At 37.5% G+C, this 23,535-nt stretch overlaps 1 protein-coding gene across 1 annotated transcript in view; it reads right to left on the minus strand.

Moving 5' to 3' along the window:
* The window catches only part of mtss1 (MTSS I-BAR domain containing 1), a 60,728-nt gene that overhangs the window by 33,181 nt on the left and 4,012 nt on the right, over positions 1 to 23,535 (minus strand). Inside the window, exons 2-3 of the mRNA XM_033966820.2 lie at positions 10,846 to 10,907; positions 6,742 to 6,815 (exon numbers count right to left, since the gene is read on the minus strand). Of these exons, the coding sequence (XP_033822711.1) occupies positions 6,742 to 6,815; positions 10,846 to 10,907 (136 nt within the window). The remainder of the gene's footprint in view (positions 1 to 6,741; positions 6,816 to 10,845; positions 10,908 to 23,535) is intronic.

The following is a 23,535-nucleotide window of genomic DNA, read 5'->3' on the forward strand; positions in this document are numbered from 1 at the left end:
TTACAATCTGTTATTGCATCGTGAATAAAACAAAGTCGGCAATCTTTATCTGCTGTCTGCTTGAGCAAGTGTCTGGGAGTGTTTGGAAATAGGGAGAAGAGAGAGATAGTAGATCATCCCAAGACCAAACAAGTGCTGGTCGTATAAGTGGTTTGATCTGTGATGGTGGTGATGCTATTTTTGAGCCAAAGCAAAAGTATAAACAGCGTATGCAGGAGAGTAAATGCTGTATCTTTTGACCCCTTATGGATAGGTTAACGCTTTTTGTTTTCTTTGAATAGACACTGTTTGACATTAAGTAGTAATTAGAATATAACTGTAGGTATGTGGGTAAAGGTCATATATTATACAAAACAGACTCTTGTGAGCTTACGTCATGTTAAAATGTTTTTACATCCTTAAAAACAGACCTGGAGTTGTGTTTTGTTTGATCGCACATGTTTGAGTAACCCTTTATCATTAGTCCGTCTACATCCCCAGAGCTCAAAATGCTCTGTTCCACATAGTGAAGTTGTGAAGCAGTAGATTTCAAGTTAACTGCTGAAGTAAAGGTCAAAGGTAGCAGAGATGGGCAATTCCAGGGCTAAAATCATACAAAAGATTCTAGTGAAGATGCATGGAAAACAGTGGAGCACTTCCTGCATTACCACATGACATCACAAGGTGGAACAGAGTGTTGTCAGTTTGACCAAAGAGCACAGCCTAAATATGCAGGGTTTGTGTGTTAAACATGTGTGAATGAAACAAAACACAACTCCAGGTAAGGTTGTGATGAGAAAACAACATTAGGTAGTGGAAGTAGTAGCCGCATATTGTCCAAGAATCAAGAACGGCACGGTTAGCATGCGAGTTGTTAGCATTACAGTCACGCGCCGGCCTTTGAAAAACGTAGTGGAAAATTACGGTGAATAAGGATGCTCTGAATGCATATGGTAAGTGAGAAATAACCTCTGTTTTTCACGTTTTTAAGACAGTAAAAATCAGGTACAGTGCCTTTCAGTACTTTATTATTATTATTTTGAAGTAACAGTAGAACTTATGATAACTTCAGTTGCTTTACTATACAAACCAAGCTGTACATTTAGTTCCCATTCAAATGCACGCTTCTCATTTGGTTATCAGCCCAGTGATTTTCCTCTAGTCAAACTATCTTCTGTTCACTCAGCCCTGCCCTGTTTCCTACCGACATAACTATTTATTTTGTAACAATTACACAAGATGACATCCATGGAACTAATTGCAGCACAGGAGTTCAGACTTGTTGAATCGAGCCCCATGCTGAAAAGAGACGAGGAAAGAAAAATGTAGCTGGACAAGATCAGACACAGGAGAGGGACTTTTATGGTTTTCAGAAATGCTTTTAAGAGGAGTTTCAAGGGCAAGAATATACAAACAAGTCGGTATGAGCGATGCACAATTTTGGAGAGAAAAATATCGAATTGTGATATTTCAGTCAAGTATTGCAATATGTGTTTAAAAAGTAGGTTTACAACACCAGGAGCATTAATATTTGAAAGAAGACTGGAATATGAAGTGATAAACTAATGTAATGCATTTCAGAACATGTTTGTCTAAACTACAGATACATATAAAAAAATCTATAAAAGACAGGATGTAGTTCTTTGCAGAGGGCATTCTACCATCTAAAGTGTCTCTCAAACTTTTCACACCAGGTACCACCAAAGAAAAGATTTGGCTTTCTGAGTACCACCAGATCTAAACCTGGTGTATCACAGTACTATTCCAGGCCTAATCAGGTGTAAAAGTGGACTGCATTATTTCCACTGAAGTTCTAAACAAGAAATGATCCATAGGAGGACAAAAAAGTGAATAAAATTAACTCTAAATGAGGCAAACCCGCAAACTGAAGGAGCTCACGTACAACTCAGACTGTATAAGGAAGTAGACGAAGTGTGATATCACAAGTTCCATATTTGGAATTTCGACCACGAGTATCATAACAACCAAAGAGCCAATCCAGAGAGGGAGCCGGCGCTTATCAACATTGTCAGTCAAACCTGTTGGTAATGCTAGCCAGAGTGATGCAGGATCATGTAAAGGAGGTTAATATTAACATTAACATTTTAATACCAAAATGACAAGCCTGACAGTAGCAGTTACAGAGAGAGAAGCAACAATTTTCCAATGTAGAATTGGAGCAAGAATCGATGGAGCTGGAAGCATACCCGTGATCACTTACTATTTGGAGCACAGCAGCTAGCAGGTTAGCTATGTCCATTTATATATACAGTCTGATACCATCAGTGGTACATGTACCATTGGTGTTTAAGAAAAAAAACTGATAATTACAGCTTTTGCAATTCCATTGCAATTTGAGTTGATGCATTTGCGAGTTGATTGCAATATAATGTGCAACTCTACTTGGTATCGCCCTATACATAAATAATGTAGTTCCAAGTATTTTGTGAGTAAATTTACAAGAAAAATAAACATTATTCTGTTCACTGTGCACATTTGTAAGAGTATTAGAATTTGAGAGAGGACTGAAATATGGGCGGTGAAAACTGAATTTTTCTAAGCACTCAAACAGGTCAGAGTGACTTCAATACGCATGCATCAACCAAAATAAAACTTTCAATAAGCAAATCATGAGGGAATACCATCATAACCTGGATAAAAGGTGAAACAAGTAGATTTTGTCTAACAACACTGCTCCTCTGTGCTACTCCAGGCAGACACTGAACTGGCATAGACACAAAATGGCCCTGTTTGCCTTTCAGACAGGCCTTCTGCTGGCGGTCAGTTCTCCGTCTTGTGATGTGTGTTTCAAAGCCTCATGATGCTGTGCGAGTCAGCTGTTCCCTGTTACCGCGGTGATGGCTCACGTGACTCCAGCCCAGAGACACACAAAGTGGAGTCAGCTGATCTCAGGTCTGATGGATAATAACACTGGAGCTGACCAAGGGCAAGCCACACAGGGATTCCCCAAAGAACTGCATCTAATCAGAGGGTTTTCAGAATAAATGGAGGAGGTGGTGAGAGGGGCAGCGGCAATCACTTAAAGGAGCTATGGAGCTTTTCTGGTAAGGGTTCGCCAACTGCTGGTTTCCATTTTCCACAGTATTATGTTGACACAATACTAAAATTCCACACTTGATTTTGAGAGGACGGATATAAAAACTTTATTTAGGCAATAGAATTTTTTATATTGAATGGTAGTACTTTCTTTTACATTATGGGCAGCCATGTTTAGACCTTGTGGGCTTGGTGTAATCCCTTGGTGGTCCAGGTTGGTTCCATAGTGGTCCTATGCGGTTTTATACTTGTTCTGATACATCTCAAGACCTCACGCTATTCAGTAAAGGTACTTTTTCGTATCAATACTTGTTCAAATGAGTATCTAGTTCCAATATTAGTTTTAGTATAAATTAATATCTGATTTCCAATACTTTTGACAACCCTAGTATAGGCATTACATTAGCTGACATTGGAATAATCAAAACCTACCTGGACAACTGAGGAATTACACCAAGCCCTGAGGTCTAAACATGGCTGCCAATTGAAGTCAATGGGCCATGCTCAATGGTGCATGTTGCAAGTTTAGCCTTTAGTGGCTAGGCACATCCGGTCCTGCCTGGGGGGCACTATCATTTAATGTTCAAAATCACATATTACTGTTTAAAGAAAGAGTTTTCTTAATATTGAAATCAAGTTAAAATTTAAGTATCATGAGAACACTAATCCATACTGCAAGTAATTAAACAATACAATAATGCAATAATGCCATTCAGAACCAACAAGGACTCTTCGTGACAGTGAAATATCTGGTTGCACCACAGTCTAGCAGCTCTTATGCAATAATTGTGATTCCATTCCACTTGATTGTGTATGAAGAGTATTAGTAATGGTTTCATGTTGTTGCAAGAGGAATGCAGTGTCTGAGGACTGAAATCACAAATATGGTGTTATATCTGTGTAATCCCTCAGTCGTCCAGGTACGTCCCAAAGTGGTCCATGGGCGTATACTAGTCTATGTGGTTTTATACTTGTTCTGATACAGCTCAAGATCATTCAAAAGCTATTCAGTTCATTTCAGTCTTGTGAATGTGACTTTTTAGTATCACTACTCATCTATACTAAATAAGCATCTAGTTTTGATACTAGTTAAATTGTCAGTTTGTGTATGATTTTTCGATACTTTTAACAACCCTAAATTGGATAACCATCTAACGTCCTCATTTTAAATCTGATTTGAAGTTCTGTCTGATGATCCTGTTATTGAATGTAATTTCAAGAGGACTAAGATGACCTCTGCACAGGGCAGGTATTCAAAACTCTCCAAGAATTGAAGAAACTGTGGTTATGGTTGACATAGTATAGTCTCAATAAGGTCGCTTAAAAAACGGATTTGTGGTGTGGTCAAAACAAGAATGCAAGAGACTTAAGATCCTAACTTCTGGACTTTACAGTCTCATATTAAGCAAAAAGGTGTCAACCGAGACTAAACCCAGTCTAAACCAGATCTAAACCAGGCCCTAAAAGTGCTGTACTTGATTTTTTACGGTCTTGAAGAACATATATAACTTATTCATTTTAAAAGTGGTCTAAAGTTATTCCTCACTTGCCTTATGCATTCAGAGCAAATATAGAGGAAAAAATCAGGTATTGGGCCTCCAAATCCTTTCTAAACATCCAGTATGTTATGTTGAGGACACACTTAGTAGTTGTGACAGGTCTCTAGTGCTGAGTGGGTGTGTGGAGTGCTGTTGTGTGACTGAACAGCTGAAGGAGGAGCAGACAGCTGACAAAACAAACACTCATACACAAGTTACACTCATCTGGAGAGAGACGGGACTAACTACTTCACAATCAGACACAGGGATTGAACAAATGATGAAGTTAGATTCAACTCTTTGCGATTGAATCCAGTTACAGTAATGAGTAATCACTAAAGGTAAGGTACTGACAGTAAGCTATGAGTGATAGGAAATCTAATAGTTACGTGTCCCTGAGACGACGTGCTAATCTGAAGACATGGTTATATGGGAATTCAGCATTTTTTGTTTAATGCAACTCTATCAGTAGGTTTAGCAGGCGGTAAGACAGATACAGTCCATCCAGAAGCTGCTGCTCAAGTCCTGACTAGAACCAGGAAGTACGAGATCATAAGTTCTGTGCTCAGGTCTCTGCACTGGCTCCTGTGGATCAGAGAATAGACTTTAAAGCAGCTCTGCTTGTTCACAAGCAGCTGCTTTTTAGTAGAAGTACATCTCTGACATGTTATTGCCATATGAACTATCTCACACTCTGAGGACTTCAGGGGATCGGCCTCCTGCTGATGCCCAGAGTCAGGACTAAACATGGAGAATCAACATTTCAGTTTTATGCAGCTAAAACAGTCTTCCTGAAGATGTGAGACAGTCCTCTACTTTGACAATGTTTAAATCCAGGGTCAAAAAGGTTCTGTTTAGCTGTGCATATGACTGAAATGTTTTATTTTTTTTCTGCACTCTTCTCTTTTAGTGTTAATTTTATGGGGGAGAGGCAGCACCTTCAGTTAAATCCTCACACTCCTTTCTGCTGCCTCCCCGCTTTCTCCTCAATATTGAGACAAAATAATCTCTCTTGTCTTCTCTTCTCTTTTGAACTGTAATATAGGTTAAAAAGGTGAACCTATCAACTTCTTATGCTTTGATTAGTTTGTATTATGATATGAATGTATTTTTTACTCTGTAAAGCACTTTGTCTAGCATGATTCGTACACAAAGTAATTCAAATAAACCTGCCTTGCCCGATATGCATGCCAGGAAACCAAACTGGGCTAGCACAATTAATCATTTCAAAATAATTTAAAATACACTGGGAACTACAATTAAGGTGTCATGGTTTGAATCTGCTAAAACCCAATAACACATCTGGAGAAGTCCATACCATCTCAGATGCCTGCTGCATGCAACAGTGCAGTCCGATCAGCTTCGAAGCAGGCTACCTGCACCAGGTAAGAAACTGATTGGTTGACTGACGTGAGGCCAACCTGTACCATTGGTCCCTCAAACCACCACCAGTCACTTACACTCCATATTCGTACATAAACAAAAGGGGCAAAGTGTCTTGCCCAAGGATACAACAACAACAGAATGCAAAGTCTAATTCAAACAGTATTGAGACATTATATACAATTTAAATTGGATTTGTGAACTAAAATGTAACTAATAATTCACTATAGAGATTGGGTCTTACTACATATCTTTGTAGTTGTTGGTTCATACTTGTACAGTAGTTGTTGGTGGTACTGTTTACTTGCTGTTCAGTGGCTGAGGCGTGACAGAGCAGGTCAGACTCTGGGAGTGGCTCTGATTCACTCGAGGAGCTTCCTCTAAATCCAACTTCTGCTCATACGTAACCAACACACACGCACACGTCAAGTGTTCATGCTTCTTGAGAATATTACATTGCCTTAAATTAATTTCCTGCAGACTGATCCTGACCTTAAGGAGTAATGTCACTAAGACAATGTGATAAATACCCATCCATACATATACAAGTTTAGTAACAGTTATCAGTCCAAACATCAACCGCAGAACAACTTTAAGACAGATATGATAAACCCTTTATCAGATGCCTCTTCCACAAAACTCTGCATGCATCTCCTGCTGTGTACTAATTCCTTGGAGTACTACAACTGAATATTGACCACTGCAGACATTTCGTTTTGGGCATTCTCTGGTTTAACTATGAATATTTGTCAAACTTTGGCATGTCAGTTGCTTGTTGATTTACCTCTTGTTCCAGTCGCCATGTCTGCCACTTTCTGAAATGCATCTAAAAATGCTCCCGTCACCAAGATGGTCGTCCTGCAACAGAAACAAAAATGATTAAACCTTGCCAGGGTTTCCACATTTGCTTGAAATAATTTTCCAGGAGTTTTCCTGGACATTTTTAGTTATGTAATCATAGTGTCTACAAACAGATTACTCCAATCTTATACAATTTTGATGATGAAAAATGTGTAATTAATTTGTGTAAATAATTTGTAATGATTAAGGCACCAAATAGATGGAGAACACCATGAACCAAATCATACAGTTTAAACGAGAAGTTTACATACACTATATAAAAAAAAAAAAACACACAATACTGACTGACATGTAATCAGACTAAACGTTTCCTGTTTTAGGTCAATTAGGATTACCAAAATTATTTCTATTTGCTAAATGCCAGAATAATTAGATAATTTTCCAATTACTTTCTTCAAAGTCAGAAGTTTACATACAGTATGTAGATTACTATGCATTTAAACAATTTAGCAAAACCCAGATAATGATGTCATGTCTTTGGAAGCTTCTGATGGTTTATTGACAACATCTTAGAGACACACCTGTGGATGTGTCTAAAGGCACACCTGAAACACTGATTCTTTGTCTAACATCATGGGAAAGTCAAAAGAAATCAGCCAAGATATCAGGAAGAGAATTGTGAACTTGCACAAGTCAGGTTCATCCTTGGGTGCAATTTTCAGATGCCTGAAGGTGCCACGTTCATTTGTTCAAACAATTAAATGCAAGTATAACTTGAACTGAACTGTGGAATACGAGGGTGGCAGCATCATGCTGTGGGGTTGGTTTGCTGAAGGAGGGTACTGGTGCACTTCACAAAATAGATGGCATCATGAGGAAAGAACATCATGTGGAAATACTGAAGCAGCATCAAGACATGAGCCAGGAAGTTAAAGCTTGGGTGCAAATGGGTCTTCCAAATGGACAATGCCCTAAAGCATACTGCCAAACTGGTTACAAAGTGGCTTAAGGATAACAAAGTCAATGCTTTGGAGTGGCCATTACAAAGCCCTGATCTCAAGCCTATTGAAAATGTATGGCAAGACCTGAAAATGGCATGTGTGAGCAAGGCAGCCTACACACTTGGCTCAGTTACACCATTTCTGCCAGGAGGAATGGGCCAAACGTCCTGCCAACTTGTGAGAAGCTTGTGGAAGTATATCCAAAACTTGTGACTCAAGTCATCCAGTTTAAAGGGAATGGTATCAAACACTAATGAAATGTATGTAAACGTCTGACTTTGAAGAAAGTAATGAAACATTGTCCAAAAATATCTTCTCTCATTATTTTGGCATTTAGTAAATAAAAAATATTTTGGTAATCCTAATTGATATAAAACAGGAAAAGTTTAGCCTGATTTCATGTGAGACAGTGAGGAAAAAAAGGCATATGTTTCTTTTTAGACAGTGCCTGTAAGCTTCTCGTTTCAACTGTATATAGACAAGTGACTCATTTTCCACATTTGAACTCATATACTGGTTGGCCGATATTTACATATCGGCTATGATCCTTAAATCTCCAGCAGAGGCCGATATTTTGTTTGGCCCAACCAGCTGCCTAAAAATGCATGAAGAATAGATACCTAAAGCTTTACCTGAACACTTGAGTCTAATGAGATGAAAGGTGATTTTCAGAAAGGTAAAAGAATGGAAATATATTAGATGTTCTGCGTTGTTTGCATATGGATGTGTCGGTGTTATTGGTGGTGGACAGTTGATTGGTCAGTGGCAATCCCACACAATTTGCATGCACACTCAGACAATGCCAATAAGTTAATCAAGCCTAATGAACTGCAGCATCAGTTCCATTAGAAAGGCCTGGGTGGTCTCCTCACACACGATGAGGTCATGTGAAGATCCTGTCACCTGATCTACTCTGTTAGAGCCATGGTTCACCTGAGCTTCTGAAACATGGAACAGAACCACCACACAAAAGCCCCATTCAAGCAGGTAAAAGGCTCCGCTTACACTCCGCCTGGCCCTTCACAATAAAAGCCTAATAGATGGCCTTTGATGTATTTGGGAACGGAAAAAGATCCAGTTACATTATTGTGAACTTGTATCAGAGAATGCGATAAAGAGTTGAAACAGCTCACCATAGTATGGGCCTGCCAGTTCTTATAAAACAAGACCTGGAATTTTATCCGATAAACCACTGTTTCAAATGTTTTAAAAAAGAACCACTATTAAATACATAGTTAGAAATAGGGTTGACAAAAGTATCAAAAACCAGATACTAATCAATACTAAAACTATAATCAAAACTATAGCAAAAATGAGCCTTTCCTGAATAGCTGTAGAATGATCTTGAGCTGTATCAGAGCAAATATAAGATCACATAAACAAGTATACGCCCATGGACCACAACTGAGAGATTACAGAAATAACACCACATGGTAATATAAAATTAAGTACTATTATTTAATGCTGAAAATTAGATTATATTGTCTAAATAAAGAATGTTTTGTTTTTGTATTATTATTATCATCATTATTATTATCATCATCACCACCATCATTGTCGTATCCACATCTGTATCGAGTATCAAGTCTATTCCTTAGCACTGAAATCAAGTTTGAAATTTTAGTATGATGACAACACTAGTTAGAAACAAACTAAACATATATACATGTTTTTTTTGTTTGTTTTTTTCCAGGAGGCGTGTTGCATCAATTGTACTGGCTCAGATTCAGAAAAAATGCTGTCTTAGATATTTTGTCTATATCCTGGTTGGTTCTCTCCTTTGGTATAAAAGAGGAAGAGTCAATAGGTGGTACAGAGAGTGAGCATATTGTACAGAGGAGGAACAGTGAATATATGGTACAGAGGAGCAATAGTGAGACACATATTGAGATTATATTTCTGAGCTGTATATTTGATAGCGATTGGTTGGGCACAGATTAGATAAGTGGATTAAAGTCAGTCTGTCTGTCGGTGTGTGTGTGTGTGGGGGGGGGGGGGGGGGGGGGTGTGTGTGTGTGCGTGCGTGCATGTGTGCATGTGTGTGTTCAGATTTAATAGGCCAGGGCTGACCGCTGTTAAGAGCAACTCATCACAGTCCACTCTGGGGAAACCACTTATTCTAATGTAGCCAGACACAACAACACAAAAATACAAGATTTTACTTTGGACTGGAAGTACTTCAAAGTTCTAAAATATACACATTGTAACTGTAGTAACCAATTTTTTTCCTCAGTGTAAGATGAGTGGAAAACTACTGCACACTAGAAGTGCTTGATTATGAATAACTATTTGTATCATAATAATTATTTTTAGTTTATTTTGCAATTTGTGTTTTCAAAGATTGGCTTTATGATAAAACAATGAGCATTAGACAAAGTCTAATTTCATTATACCAATATAGTCTAGGTTGTTTTTAGACTACGGGGCCTCCTGTATTAATGGGAAACACTGAATATTAGTAGATGGAGTGCAAGTATTCCTAGTCGACAGGACTTTATTATTAGGAGCCTTATAAACTGAAGTTGTGGTAGTAGAAGCAGCAGTTATAGTAGCAGATGTTGTAGTAGTACACTGCGTAGGACGAGACACAAAATATGAAATTGGGTGTCCACAGGACCGAGACAAGATTTGACATATTTTCTAATGTATAAATTATGAGATTCAATTCTCAAGTTTGGCCTCACAATTTTATTTTGTTACCATTTTTGCTGTCATTGTAGCACTGCTACTTGTATCTATAACTCACTATGTAACTCACAACAGATCCTGTGGCTCGAGATCTTGTCCCATCCCTATATTATGGCCACTTGCTGTGTGTGTGTGTGTGTGTGGGGGTGTGTGTGTATGTGTGTGGGGGTGTGTGTGTATGTGTGTGGGGGTGTGTGTGTATGTGTGTGGGGGTGTGTGTGTATGTGTGTGGGGGTGTGTGTGTATGTGTGTGGGGGTGTGTGTATATATATATATATATATATATATATATATTTTTTTTTTTTTTTTTTTTTTTTTTTTTTACAAAAAAGATACATTTTCAGTAAATGGATTCAATCTTTGTTGGTACCCCCCCTTAGACCTTTGCGCTCGCTTACCTGAGCTGTGACTGCAGTTTGGCTCCTTTGGTTACGAAGTCCTCCCACGTGGGATAACTGGCCTGCAGAACACAGAATAAAGCAGAGACATATCATCTCAATATCATCACAAATCAGCTACAACAAAATGTTTGTAGTTTGTCAACTTTGGTCAGAAGGTTAGGCTTTATCAGTAAAAAAAAAAGTCCTTATAAGGACTAGAGATTTGGTTAGTCAATATGACTGTGTATCATTAAGAGGTGAAATGATACATACCTCGATATATCGATACAGTTACTGACACAGACAAACCTTATCAGGACTAAACCAGGACAACATTAAAAATGGCATTCATGGCGGGTTAGCAATCATCTTGTCCCCATGATCGTGTGATTGCTTTGGCTGAAATTTTCCGCAATATGGTATCAAATGTATCCGTTTTCATGGAGACAAGCACTACCCACAAGTTACTGGTCAGATCTGCGGAGAAGCCTCGGCTGAACAGTGAGCAGCGAGGAGTTCACCGCAATAACTACCAACTGCTCAGGTTTAATCATGTGACTGTCAAATTTGATCATGTAAGAAAATATTTAATACTCTTAACGGTTTTTATAGTTCACAGAGCATATCAACGCAGTGTTTGTGTTTATATAGTAGCAGGCTTAAAGAGGTACAGCATGACACATGTAGCATATTGGTCAAAGTGTGAATGTGGTAAACTAAGATAACATTCAGTGTTATGATAAAAGTGGCTCCTCAGTTGTCAGTCCAGAGCACAGTTGGCAAAGGACGAGGTAGTAAATATTAACAAATTATAATGAACTACATAATTAACATCTATCTTATGAAATTAATTTACCACTGTAATGGCACCCCTGAAAAAAATAATGTCGGGTATCAGTACTAGGCATTGGCAAGTACTCAAATTTAAGTACTCACAGTTGTGTGTTTTCCCTACAAAAACACCAATAACTGAATAAATGCAAAAAATGTAAGCTTAATGCCACATTGTGGAATATTGCAACACCATAACATCTCTGAGACAAGCAGGTGGCGGACCGTTCATCAGAAAAGTTGCATAGTATAACTTTAAAAAGATGCATAGTATAACTTTAATGTTATAGTAGCAGATTATCTTTCTTTGTCCATGTACAAGTGTAAAAAGGTGAGTTTGAAGACTTGGTCTGCTCCTTCTGGATTCTGGAGACACAGTCAGGAATGTGACAGACTCGAGCCAAAAAACCAACATGTGCTGTGCAGGGAACACTGGACAAAACTCCTCTTTCATACCACTTTATATTATGATCTTACATAAGTAAACCTGTTATGGTCATTTCTTTGAGGCAAAGGGGTTATTTTCATCTAGGGCTGCACTGCACAATATATCACAAAAATATTTATATCATAAATTCACAATATTGGCTAGCTAACGCAATAGTGGATTTTACAAGGAACTAAATATACTGTAATGAAATTTTCCATCTGACAGGCTAAAACTAATATCAGACGTAAAAAACAGCATATTTCTAAGAAGGCTCAAAAGCAAGACCATGTAATAATTCTAATTCTCCACTTACTCTTGTGGATCAGATCTTGAGAAAGGCCTGACTGCTCCATTTTACTATACTTAATTATGAAGTTATATAATGTATTAATTTTAGTTCAAATGTTGATGGTGACAGTGGAAAGGAGAAGGATCCAAAATTATGTTCTATGAAAGTATATAAAAGGCAAGTATTGATCCAGGTTTGGGGTTCCCGTCAAGCATTCATTGACCTGGAGGCCCTTTTGGCTAGAATGACAAAATATAAAAGACAGAATTTTTAGAGAATCCTTTTTCACTTTAATAATTTAGTTGTAATATGGAATGATGATGATGCAAAGCAAGATTAGCTTGGCCTATTCCCTGTGCATAAAGTGAACAGACAGAAGAGGTGTGTAGTATAATCCCGCTCTAATCCTTTTTACATAATCCAGACTACACACAACTGACCGGCTTCACTGACCATCACGCCCCTTCTCCTTCAGCTCTGGTTCATTTGTATAGGAAAGTAAGGTAATTTAAGAATTGAAAAGTATTTTCTAAATAATACTGGCCATTTATTTATTTATTTTTTTAAAAGGCACCGGAAAAAGAACCGGTATTGAAAACCAGGTGACATGTTATGACAAAAATCGAACTGAAGAGTTTACAAAAAAAAATGTGTCAAAATGGCTACAACAGCTACACTGCTGCATCCTACGTGGATCACGGATTATAAGGAAATAAAACTGGAGAAGGAAGTAAGTACAGAGCAGTGCTGGTCAAAATGGCATAGAGCTATGGTGTCAAATACATGAGAATGAAGATTACTCAAACATGATGAATCACTCTGAATATAACTTTGGGTGGGTACATGAGAAGGAGAACCAACTATAATAAGCTCAAACGCGCTGAAAAGTCAATTTTACACAATATGTCTTACCCAATATCAATATGTCCCAATACGACGCAGTATTAAAACTCTACACGTACTGTTCCAGAATGAAATAAACTACAAACTTAAGTAGTTTTAAGGCCGACTTTGGACACCTTTAAACAGTTGGCTCCATCAACGTGATATATATTTGGAGTTTGAAGATTAACCACATCCTTGACTGAATGACTCCCTTTGGCAATGTCCTGACTTAAATATAATGTTTGTTTGTTGTAGCAAAATCAAACTAAAACTAAAATGAATAGACAAAAGTAAAGCCATGGAAGAGTTGCGTTTTGAGAAATGTGATTTGTCCTCTGCCTGACACTGCACTGTTCAAACAGCGGAGCCCTGTTTGTTTGAGCAGTTCTGCTTTCAGAGCAGCAGCCCCACCTCCAGCTAATGGTTTGTGCTGTTTAACACTGGCATCTGTCACAAAAGAGGAGCACTCCATGAAGTCAAACATCACTGACAGACTTGTAACCCACAGGACTCTGAAAGACCCAAGAGCAAACTTACACCCATGTGAACACATATTTGTCTAACTTTCACTTCTACCAACACAAGTCAATGTAATCAAACTAATAAGTAAGAGTAAAGGTTATACTGGTGTATTATAATGAATTATAATTAAAGAAAGATGCATTCCTCGCTGTGTTAGTTCAAAAGTACTCTTACAAATGAACTTAACAAAATTGCTTCCTCGTCAAAGACTTTACTTGAGTTGTAAATCATGGCTGTTGTGAATTGCTGTACTCTTTGGCGCCAAGTTTCTGAGGCCTCTGAGAAAGCTTGGTTCCACAAACCCCACCCAATTCGAGACGCACTGACCAATCAATCAACTTTACCTCCGGTAAAATCTCACTGATTCAGGCCAACATCACAAATAAGAATTTGTGATAAGGGTTTAGAGAGAGACTGGAGCACCCAATTATCGACCCCCTAACTCCTAACCAACTTAACTTGAAATGTGTTCTTAAAGAGCATGTCCCCCATTTTCTCCATCTATCTGAGCAAAATTTGTCTTCCCCCAGTACAGATATATTGTATAAGCAGTTCTTAAGTAAGACAAATATGTCTGGTGCATGCTGTCTACATCCAATTATAAAGCATTTTAATGTCTGATAATCAGGAAGTGTGTGTTAGCATTACCGTGACTGCAAAAGTGGTCTCTGAAATTTGTGAAAACCACTTATAAACTCATCAGACTGATTAATTACGATGATCTGAATGCATAATGTACAAAATGAGGAATAACTTTGGACCACTGCAAATTGTTTGAAATGAACTATTTCCGTTTTTCACGTTTTTGCGACAGCGCCTTTAATGTTCTGCCTGCTAAGACAGGTTTATGAAAAAATATAAAAAGTATTTCTTATTGGCAGTGTCAGGCTCTTTTGACACCAGATTTTTTTTTATCATTATCTAAAATGTTTGCAGAAAAATGGCATCCATCTCCAAACATGTATTTTTGATCACAATTCTTTAGATAATTTTGGGCACAACAGAACTGCAGACCTGTTCTTTACGCATCATGTACTTTAGTTTGTTTGTGTTTACTCAACCAAGTCTTTTATATTTATTTCAGTCCAAATAATGCTCTTGAAAATGCTCTTGTCTCACAATGCTACCTTGGATTAGCTCTCAATTCCTCTATTGTTTACCAGATTATCAGATTAAGCACAAGTGTGGCAGGATTAGAGCGTCTTAATGAGGAAAACACCATTATTTTAGTCTTATCTTTACAACACGTTTCTGTCTTAAGCTGCACTGGCTACAACATGCCTGCCTCTGCCCCACTCTTTACACGGCAGTAAACTTTTATGGACTCCAAGCCAGGCTCAACTGGGGCAAGTCTGAGGAAACTGAGGTCTATATTAAAATAATTCATGTGTGTTGTAAAACTTTTCATATAAAAATATCAGGGTTTGGAGTCATAAATACAAATTAAAAGGTGCTGTACCTGATTTTTACTGGCTTCAAATGTGAAAAACAGAACTAGTTAATCTTAAACACTTTGCAGTGGTCCAAAGTTATTCCTCACTTACCGTATGCATTCTGAACATGTTAATTACTCACTGTGATGAGTTTATAAGCACTTTTCACAACTCTCAAAGAAACCAGAGCAGAGTCTTGCTGTGATGGTAAAGCTAACAACAACTAGCAGGCTAACTGGCTTGTACATGCAATGGGGCTAGACCAATTTTGTTCAAATATATGTAAAAAAAAAAAAAAAAAAGTCAGACACAGACCCTTTAAGTGGAGCTGTGCAGTTTTACAGCTACAATAAAAATAGAGAAATAAGTTCGGAGATTTGAGACACTTGGTGAGCAACATTCATACTTACAAAGTTTTTCAAATTTTGTAATTGGCGTATGAAAAAATGCTGGCCTTTTTTTACATTTAAACAGCAGTAGAAGGATGCCATCCTTGCCAATTGTGCTAGCCTCTGCTAGCATAGAAGCTGATCAGTTACAGTGAAGGTAGCTGAGTGCTAAATATTAGAATGAGCCTGGTGAAAAGTGAACTATGCAATTTACACCACCGTGGAAACGTTACTGCATTGCCTGGACTGTTCCACAGTATGAAATTATATGTATCCATCTGGCACGCATGTAATAATAGCTGATTTTATTGCTCAACAGTCATTTGAAAATCATGACTGGTTTAATGCCATACTCAGGAACATAAGAGGCAAAAGCACTAACATCTTTATGGAGACAAGCAGGTAGCTTTGTATGGCACTTTGCATTTCAAATGAGTTTCAAAAGGTGGAGTGTGAGCATTTGAAGAACTGGAACATGAAAAAATGAAAACAAACCACTGCTTTGGCTATGTTTACCTGCCTGTTGCTGTACAATGTTATGTTTTTGTGAATAGAAGCCAGTCTGTAATAGCGGTTAGCTTTGAGCGCGAGTCGTCATGAGTTGTATGCAGTGTGCAGATGACCCACATGTGACTCTGCCTGGGTCTGCGTCTCCTGTACACATCACTACACCACACTAATGCTGATGTGATGAAGATGACTGCGGCAGACCTTGAGGAAGAAATCAACATTGGCTTGAATAATCTGACTTCTTACAAGGATGGATGATACAAAAAATCTTAAAATTTTAGGGGGTTAATAAAAGGCTAACTTTTGGGACAAATGTGGGCCAAATGGGTCAGAAAAATTCACAACACTTGTTACGTTAAAGGGTAATTTTTCCCCATATATCTTAGCAAAATTGGTCTTGCCCCAGTACAGATGTATTGTAAAAACAGCTCTGGGAGTCAAAAGAAATCTGCTGTATCTGCTGTTTGCATCTAATTTTAAAGCGTTTTGCTTTCCGAGAATCAGGGAGTTCGCAAAACCATGTTAGTTGTTGTTAGCTTTTACTGTGCCCTGGCCTCTGAAAGTTGTGAAAAGTGCTTATGAACTAATTGCAGTAATTAGGATGCTAAGAATGCAGTGCGAGGAATAACTTTTCTGCCTGATTTTCACACCAAGGATTGTGCATCGTTAATATCAACATACATTCATTTTTGGGCATGTGGAGGGCTTTAGAAGAGCTATTTTCAGATTTCCAAGAGAAACTGGGGTGGGCCGCCAAAGTGCAGCCAATCAGGACTCTTCTCCCAGGTCAACAAGAAATAAAAATATTATTATTTGCAGAAGAGCACGGTGGTCTCATTATGTCACAAAATGCTGCCTTTACAATGTACTCTTCTGAGGAAAACACTTATTTAGGGCTGAATAATTTGTCAAAAATATCTAACTGCGATATTTTTGACAACGGTGTTTTTAGGAAGAGGATCCTGTTCAAAGTTCATATTTTAAAAGCATCCACTAAAATTGACAAAAAGACTGAAATATGAACTGGAAAATAATAATCGACTCACATTTCAGAACAGTTTTGTACTACACGGGTTAGCCATTTTTGAGTTTTGTAATTGAGTGCATTCAAATTGTGATTTCAATTCAATTATGATTAATCTCTCTCTCTCTCTCTAATCTCCCATTTATTTGTCCCTCCTCCCTCCTCCCTCCCCTCTTTCTTGTTCCTTCTATGTCACAGAGGGATTCAAACCCCAAGAGCCGATTGTCCCCTCTGAAGCCCTCAACCGGCTTTGAGGGCTTTGGATATCAGCTTGTCTACAATGATTGTTTCATACTTAATAAATTCATAATCACCATTCTGAGGCTGGAGTCCATGTTTTCAGATTTTTTATTTTTTTTTACATTTTTGCAGGTTCCTTTTACAAATGTGCATTGATCTTTTTGATAATTTAAGATAAGATAATCCTTTATTGTCTCCCATGGGAGGAATTTGTCCAGATAAAGTCCTGGTTTAGTCCTCGTTTGGCCATAGTTTAGCCCGGGTTTAGTTCTGGTTTGTTCCCACTCATGGTCACATCACATTTTTATATAGAGCTTTTCCACCTTCTAGGCACTCAAAGTGTTTTACATCGAGGAACCACTCACCCATTCACACACACACAAACACCAGTGTATGTAGACAGTGACAGGCAATAGTGTTATTCTATTGGCAGTAACAAGCTAACCCACAGGGAAGCTAACTGTGCTAAAGATGCTTAGCAAACACACTAGCAAAACTGACCCAAATCCGATAGCGACACTCACCGCTAAATACCTGATGCCTCGCCTACTTTCAGCTGTACAGGTATTTTGCCTAAAGCATTTTGATATTTCACACGTCCTAACTTTCTCTCTCTCTTCTGTATGAAGGGAGAATGTAAACAATGCAAATCTTTTCGCAGGATGTTGTTTTTAATTTTATATGGCACTTTTCTCTCACTATATTGGATGGCAAGCACCTGAGTCTAAAATGTATTGTTTTGTTGTGCTGTTGTTGGGTGCATTATTTTGAATATTAAGTATAGCAATTGGACATCACAACATATCTGGGAGAATTAATATCTGACACTGAAACAAATTAACACAAATTTCTCTTTAAAATCTTCTTGTTACTAAATACAGCATCTGGATACAGCAAAGGATTTTTTCCAGAGCTTATATCATCTAAGTAGTTACAGCAAATAGATTTGAACACAATACAAATAGTTACTAATGATTTCTGAGAAAACATTTACTTAGGTAGGTTCAATTACGTTTATTTAGTGTGATACTTCTAATGTTGTAGTATATAAACGTCAAGTAATTTAAGACTACTGTGTAAAAAGTTGTTGCTGCCCCTTTAAGAAATGAGGAGACGGGAGATGACCTTGTTGGAGAAGAGGACGTGGATCTCACTATTATGCTGCATTCAACAGACTGGGGGCTGTTTAAGAAGTTATGCACGAAACCAGGTTAATGTTAAGATTAGTGGCAATACACAAATACTAAATGTCACTGAAGCTAAAACTGGTATGTTAATATCAGTGCTGAAATAAAAAAAGAGCAAAGTTGACTCTTTCCTGAATATGTTTTGGTAAGTACCTATATATCTATATATATCTATATATATCTATATATATCTATATATATCTATATATATCTATATATATATAGATATATAGATAGATATGTATATCGGAATCCCATAGACCTGTCACAATATTTAATATATCCACTTATTGTTCAATACATAACATATTGAACAATAGTTTTTGGGGGTTAATATTTATCATAGGTACCTTTTCTTTGTACAAGTAGGGAGATTTGGGTTATTTTTGTTGTAGTACAATAAGATTTGAGCTGTAGCGGGGTGGCTATATCCCTTTTATGGCTAATTATTGGTACATTCTGCTGTATTTAAAATGGTTTACTTGGATTATCTTGCATTACTTACATCATAAAAATGTGTTTCAGTATTCTCGTTTATCGCAGTATTTCTCCACAGCAATATATCGTGTTCAAAATGTGTTATTGTGACAGGTCTAAATACAATAGTATAAAACAGTCTGGTATGAAAATCATTAAGAAGTATCAGACTGTTCCTTTAGTCTTGGGCTGGGTCATGTCCAATCGTCAATGATATGGTTGGGTTTTTCAATCGAGAGGCCTACAGCACAAAGGAAGAACAACTTTATTTTTGTTCTTCAAAAGCCAAACTAAATTAAATTGAAAATAGAGAATGGGAAATATGCAGTAAATAAAATTGTGAGTCATTTCGTTCCCATATCAACCAGTATTCAATATTGCAACACTAGTGGGTAACACACTGTGATGGTACAAATGTATTGCACTAAACCAACAAAAGCACTCCTTCCATCTGCATCATGTTTTATTGACCACTGATTAATCACAGGGCCAACGTGCACACTGTCACATGCACTATGCGTACACACTCGCTCACGTGCACGCTCGGGATAGTCTCGTTTAGCTAAGCAGCATTGTGCAGTTTTCCCTTGAAAAAAAGTCAAAGACTCAACCAAATTTAAGTTTTTTGACCAGTTGTACAGGTCCCAGTGACATTATGTGGTTTCAAGGCCCTAAACTTGTTTTTCCATGTATCTGAGCTTTAATTTAATTGGCTATAAACAGTATTACAAGGAAGTTCAATTTGTTCATTGTTCTGAAAAAGAGGAAGTAATGGTTTCATAGTAAAAGCAGAAAGACATGGCATGATTGTGAGTCAGTTCTTTCACAACAAAAAAATATGCTTGGATAATCATTCAAAAAGGTCTATATTCAATAACTACAGGACAGAATGTACGGTTGTCAAGTATAGAAAATCTGATACTAATCGATACTAAAACTAGTGTCTATACTCATTTGAGCAGATATCGATACTAAAAACAATTACGAATTTACACCAAAGCATACACAGGAATCGCTTTCATTTTAACTGGTCAGGCAATCTATACCAACAATGTCATGCTCGCTACCCGTCCAATTTTTAGCGTCAGACAGGATATAAGCACGTGGTGTCAAAATACATTTCCGATGCCCTTTCAAAATAAGTCTTTAAGTAATAAGGGAATGACTCATAATGGACTACTAAAAGTTTACAGTTGTAGGGGATCACTAAAATATCAACTTCAAACATAAATTTTGCAAGGACAACGTAAGAAGGAAAAGGCATTTGGCATTTCGGCACATTTTAGTCGAAAACCGATTATCAAATTTTTGGAGGAAAAAAAACGATTCATGCGAGCATCGGATCAACAATGAATATGTAAGCAATATGAAACAGTTTAGCGTTTAAACATGAGACGATACAGAGGCTAGCGTTCCAGGAGTAGCTCTGATGTCTCCTGGTTATAAAGATCTTGAGCTGTATCAGAACAAGTATAAGACCATATAGACTAGTATACGCCCATGGACCAATATGGAATTTACCTGGACCACTGAGGGATTACACAGGTATAAGGACACATGGGGTGGTATATAAGAAAGTACTACCATTTAATGTTGAAAATCAAAGTGTATTCCTACTGTTCCTTAGTATCGGAATCATGTTTGAAATTTTAGTATCATGACACCACCAATTTAACAACAAAAAACAATAATAATCATTTTTCATTTTGATCAATGGTAAAGATGCACTGATGTATCTTATAGGTGCTCTATCGAGATGTTATTGCTTTGTGTGGAATGTTTCACAATATTGCATTAAACATATCTAGCATGTATTTAACTGTGGATGTTTCACTGCCTTGAAAAACATGCACTCTCACTGAGCCAGATCTCCTCTCCACAGATCTGACCTGTGAATTGGTAGCATTACTTGTCTCCATGGAGATAGGCAAGCTTGAACCCATACTGTAGAACATTCCAGACAAAGCAATAACATCTAAATGGAGAGAAACAGCTGACACTCCACCTTTCTCCATTCGACTGTCCTTTTGTCTGTCATGTCACTTCAGTAAACAGCTGTGATTTGGCACATTTTTAGGTCAGATACATTTCCTGTTTGAGCAGCCACCTATCTGCAACTGCATTCTAGGAAATCTTGCACACATAATGGCAATGCAAGCAAGATTTTAGATTTTTTATGTATAGTTATTCGTGAAACATTAATTCAATATTCGAGATTACTCTTTGTGCTTTACTGAAAAAAACACCAACCCACACAGATATGAACTGTAAAATAGATTCACCCAAAATAAGAAATTGCCCTATGAAATGTTTATTGGCAAATCACAAAAGGTGTTATTTTTAGGGCTTGGTCAGCCAAAGATCCTGCCGATCGATCGGTCTACTAAAAAGGGGGCATGGCTTCTCTCTATCTATTGGATCCAAACTGCACTCACAAGACTGCATGGGGAGTTCATGGAAAAACAACTATTTATACACAAAAGTACTAGGAACAAATGTATTTATATAAAGACAGATTAAGCTAGTGAATTGTGAGTTTAATCTGCCTTTGTACATATAAATACTCAAAAATACCGAATCTCACTCACTCACTTCTCCTTTCTGCTGTGCCTTAGAAATATATTCGAAATATTATAATCTAAATAACACAGTCCACTAATACAAATCTTGGTCGAGTAAGATGCCCTCAACCCATTAATCGACTGAACAACTAAAACTAGGCACTATATCGACTTATTGCTCAGTAAATGAAAGCTGCAATGCTATATTTTGGGTTTCAATATTTATCATGGGGATTTTTGTTGCAATACAATGAAACTTGAACGGTAGAGGGATGAATAAGTCACTTCTATAGCTAATTATTGCTTCATTCTGTTATTTATTGCAGCTCACATCTTTTAATGATGCTGTCTATTTAAAAAAAAAATAAAAAAGGGATTATTTTGCTGTATTTTAATTCTATTCTAATACTGAAACTATTCTAATAGTTTCAATATTACCATATAAAGAAGTGGATTAAGTGTGAAATCATCCTGCATTTGGCTACAGTCAAATGAAGCTCAGTGAGGCTAGCAGTTATAGGGGCAAATTTGTATCATAGCAACAAAAGAGCCAATCCGAAGCAGGTTGTTAAAAGTAACATCCAAGCAACGCTGTCAATCAAACCTATTGGTAACACTAGCAGGAGAAACCGTGGGGAAAGAAGGCGCCTGATTTGTCAATGTTCATACATTGATTCACGGACAAAATAGTGAAATAAAAATACCACGATCAGGATCATGTAGAGCAGGTTAATATGAATATTTTAAGACCAAAATGGTGAGACTCACAGCAGCATTTAAAACGAGAGGTGCAACAATGCAAAATGAATTGGAGCCAGAGTCAATGGAGTTGGAAGTATGCCCATGCTCACTTCCTCTTTGGAACATGGCATTCAAAATGCACTAATTTGAGCGTCTGTGGACTAGCATAGCAACCTTAGTCAGCAGGATCCATGTGGGGCAGGGCCACACAGCCAAAGGGCACGGGACCTCCACAGTTCAAAGACATGGCAGCTGGAAATGCCCTCTCAGATTATAGCTCTGCACCATTTGAACCTCCGCACAGAGCCGACCAATCAGAGAGCAGCAAATACAGCTATTCATGGGTTTCAGCTTCCTGTGATATTTTAAGGAGTGTTCACCATTCAAAAGCCAAGAGGTTTTGTTTTAATTGTTAATTGCTTTGTCATCTTCAATTCATTTAAATTTTCTATTTCTTATGGGTAGTATTATTTATTTAAAAGGTCCTATATTGTTCATATGAGCTCAAAAAGCTCAAAATGCTCTGTTCCACCTTGTGATGCCATGTAAACCATCACAGTTTAAGTTAACAGCTACCTTTTATCTTGAGATTGTCAATTCTAGGGTTGAAAGTATACAAGTCATTCTAATAAGAATAAGGATGATATGCCTTTATAAGTCCCACAGTGGGGAAATTCCAGTATTGCACCGCACAGTTCAAGAACAGCAGGAAAGTGGTAACATGCAATAAAACAAGATAATAGATAATAGCTTAAAATAATTTTAAAATAAACTTAAAAAAAAAAAAAACTAAAAATAGACTCTAATGTAACACAAAACTAAAAATAGACACTAATATAACACAAGTGCAGCATATAAACAGAATAAATCTCAGTAAAATGACCTCAGTAGATTTACATGGTATTCAGTATTGCGCATGGGTATAGTTGAATGACACATGTTCAGTGTTAACAGTGTTCATTGTACAAGAGTAAAAAAAGTTGGAAAATAGAGGAGCGCGATGCAAACCAGCTGTGGCTCTCGCCAGCGCCGGAAGAAGTCTAATGCAGGTGTATGGAGTTTAAAAGTGGAGCACTTCCTGTATTACCACATGATATCACAAGGTGGAATAGAGTGTTTTCTGAGACAAGAACTCAGCCTAAAAATGCAGGATTTAAGTGTTAAACAAAACAACTCCAGGTATGTTTGT

This window comes from Periophthalmus magnuspinnatus, chromosome 5 (genome assembly GCF_009829125.3).
Source record: "Periophthalmus magnuspinnatus isolate fPerMag1 chromosome 5, fPerMag1.2.pri, whole genome shotgun sequence".
Lineage (NCBI taxonomy): Eukaryota > Metazoa > Chordata > Actinopteri > Gobiiformes > Gobiidae > Periophthalmus > Periophthalmus magnuspinnatus.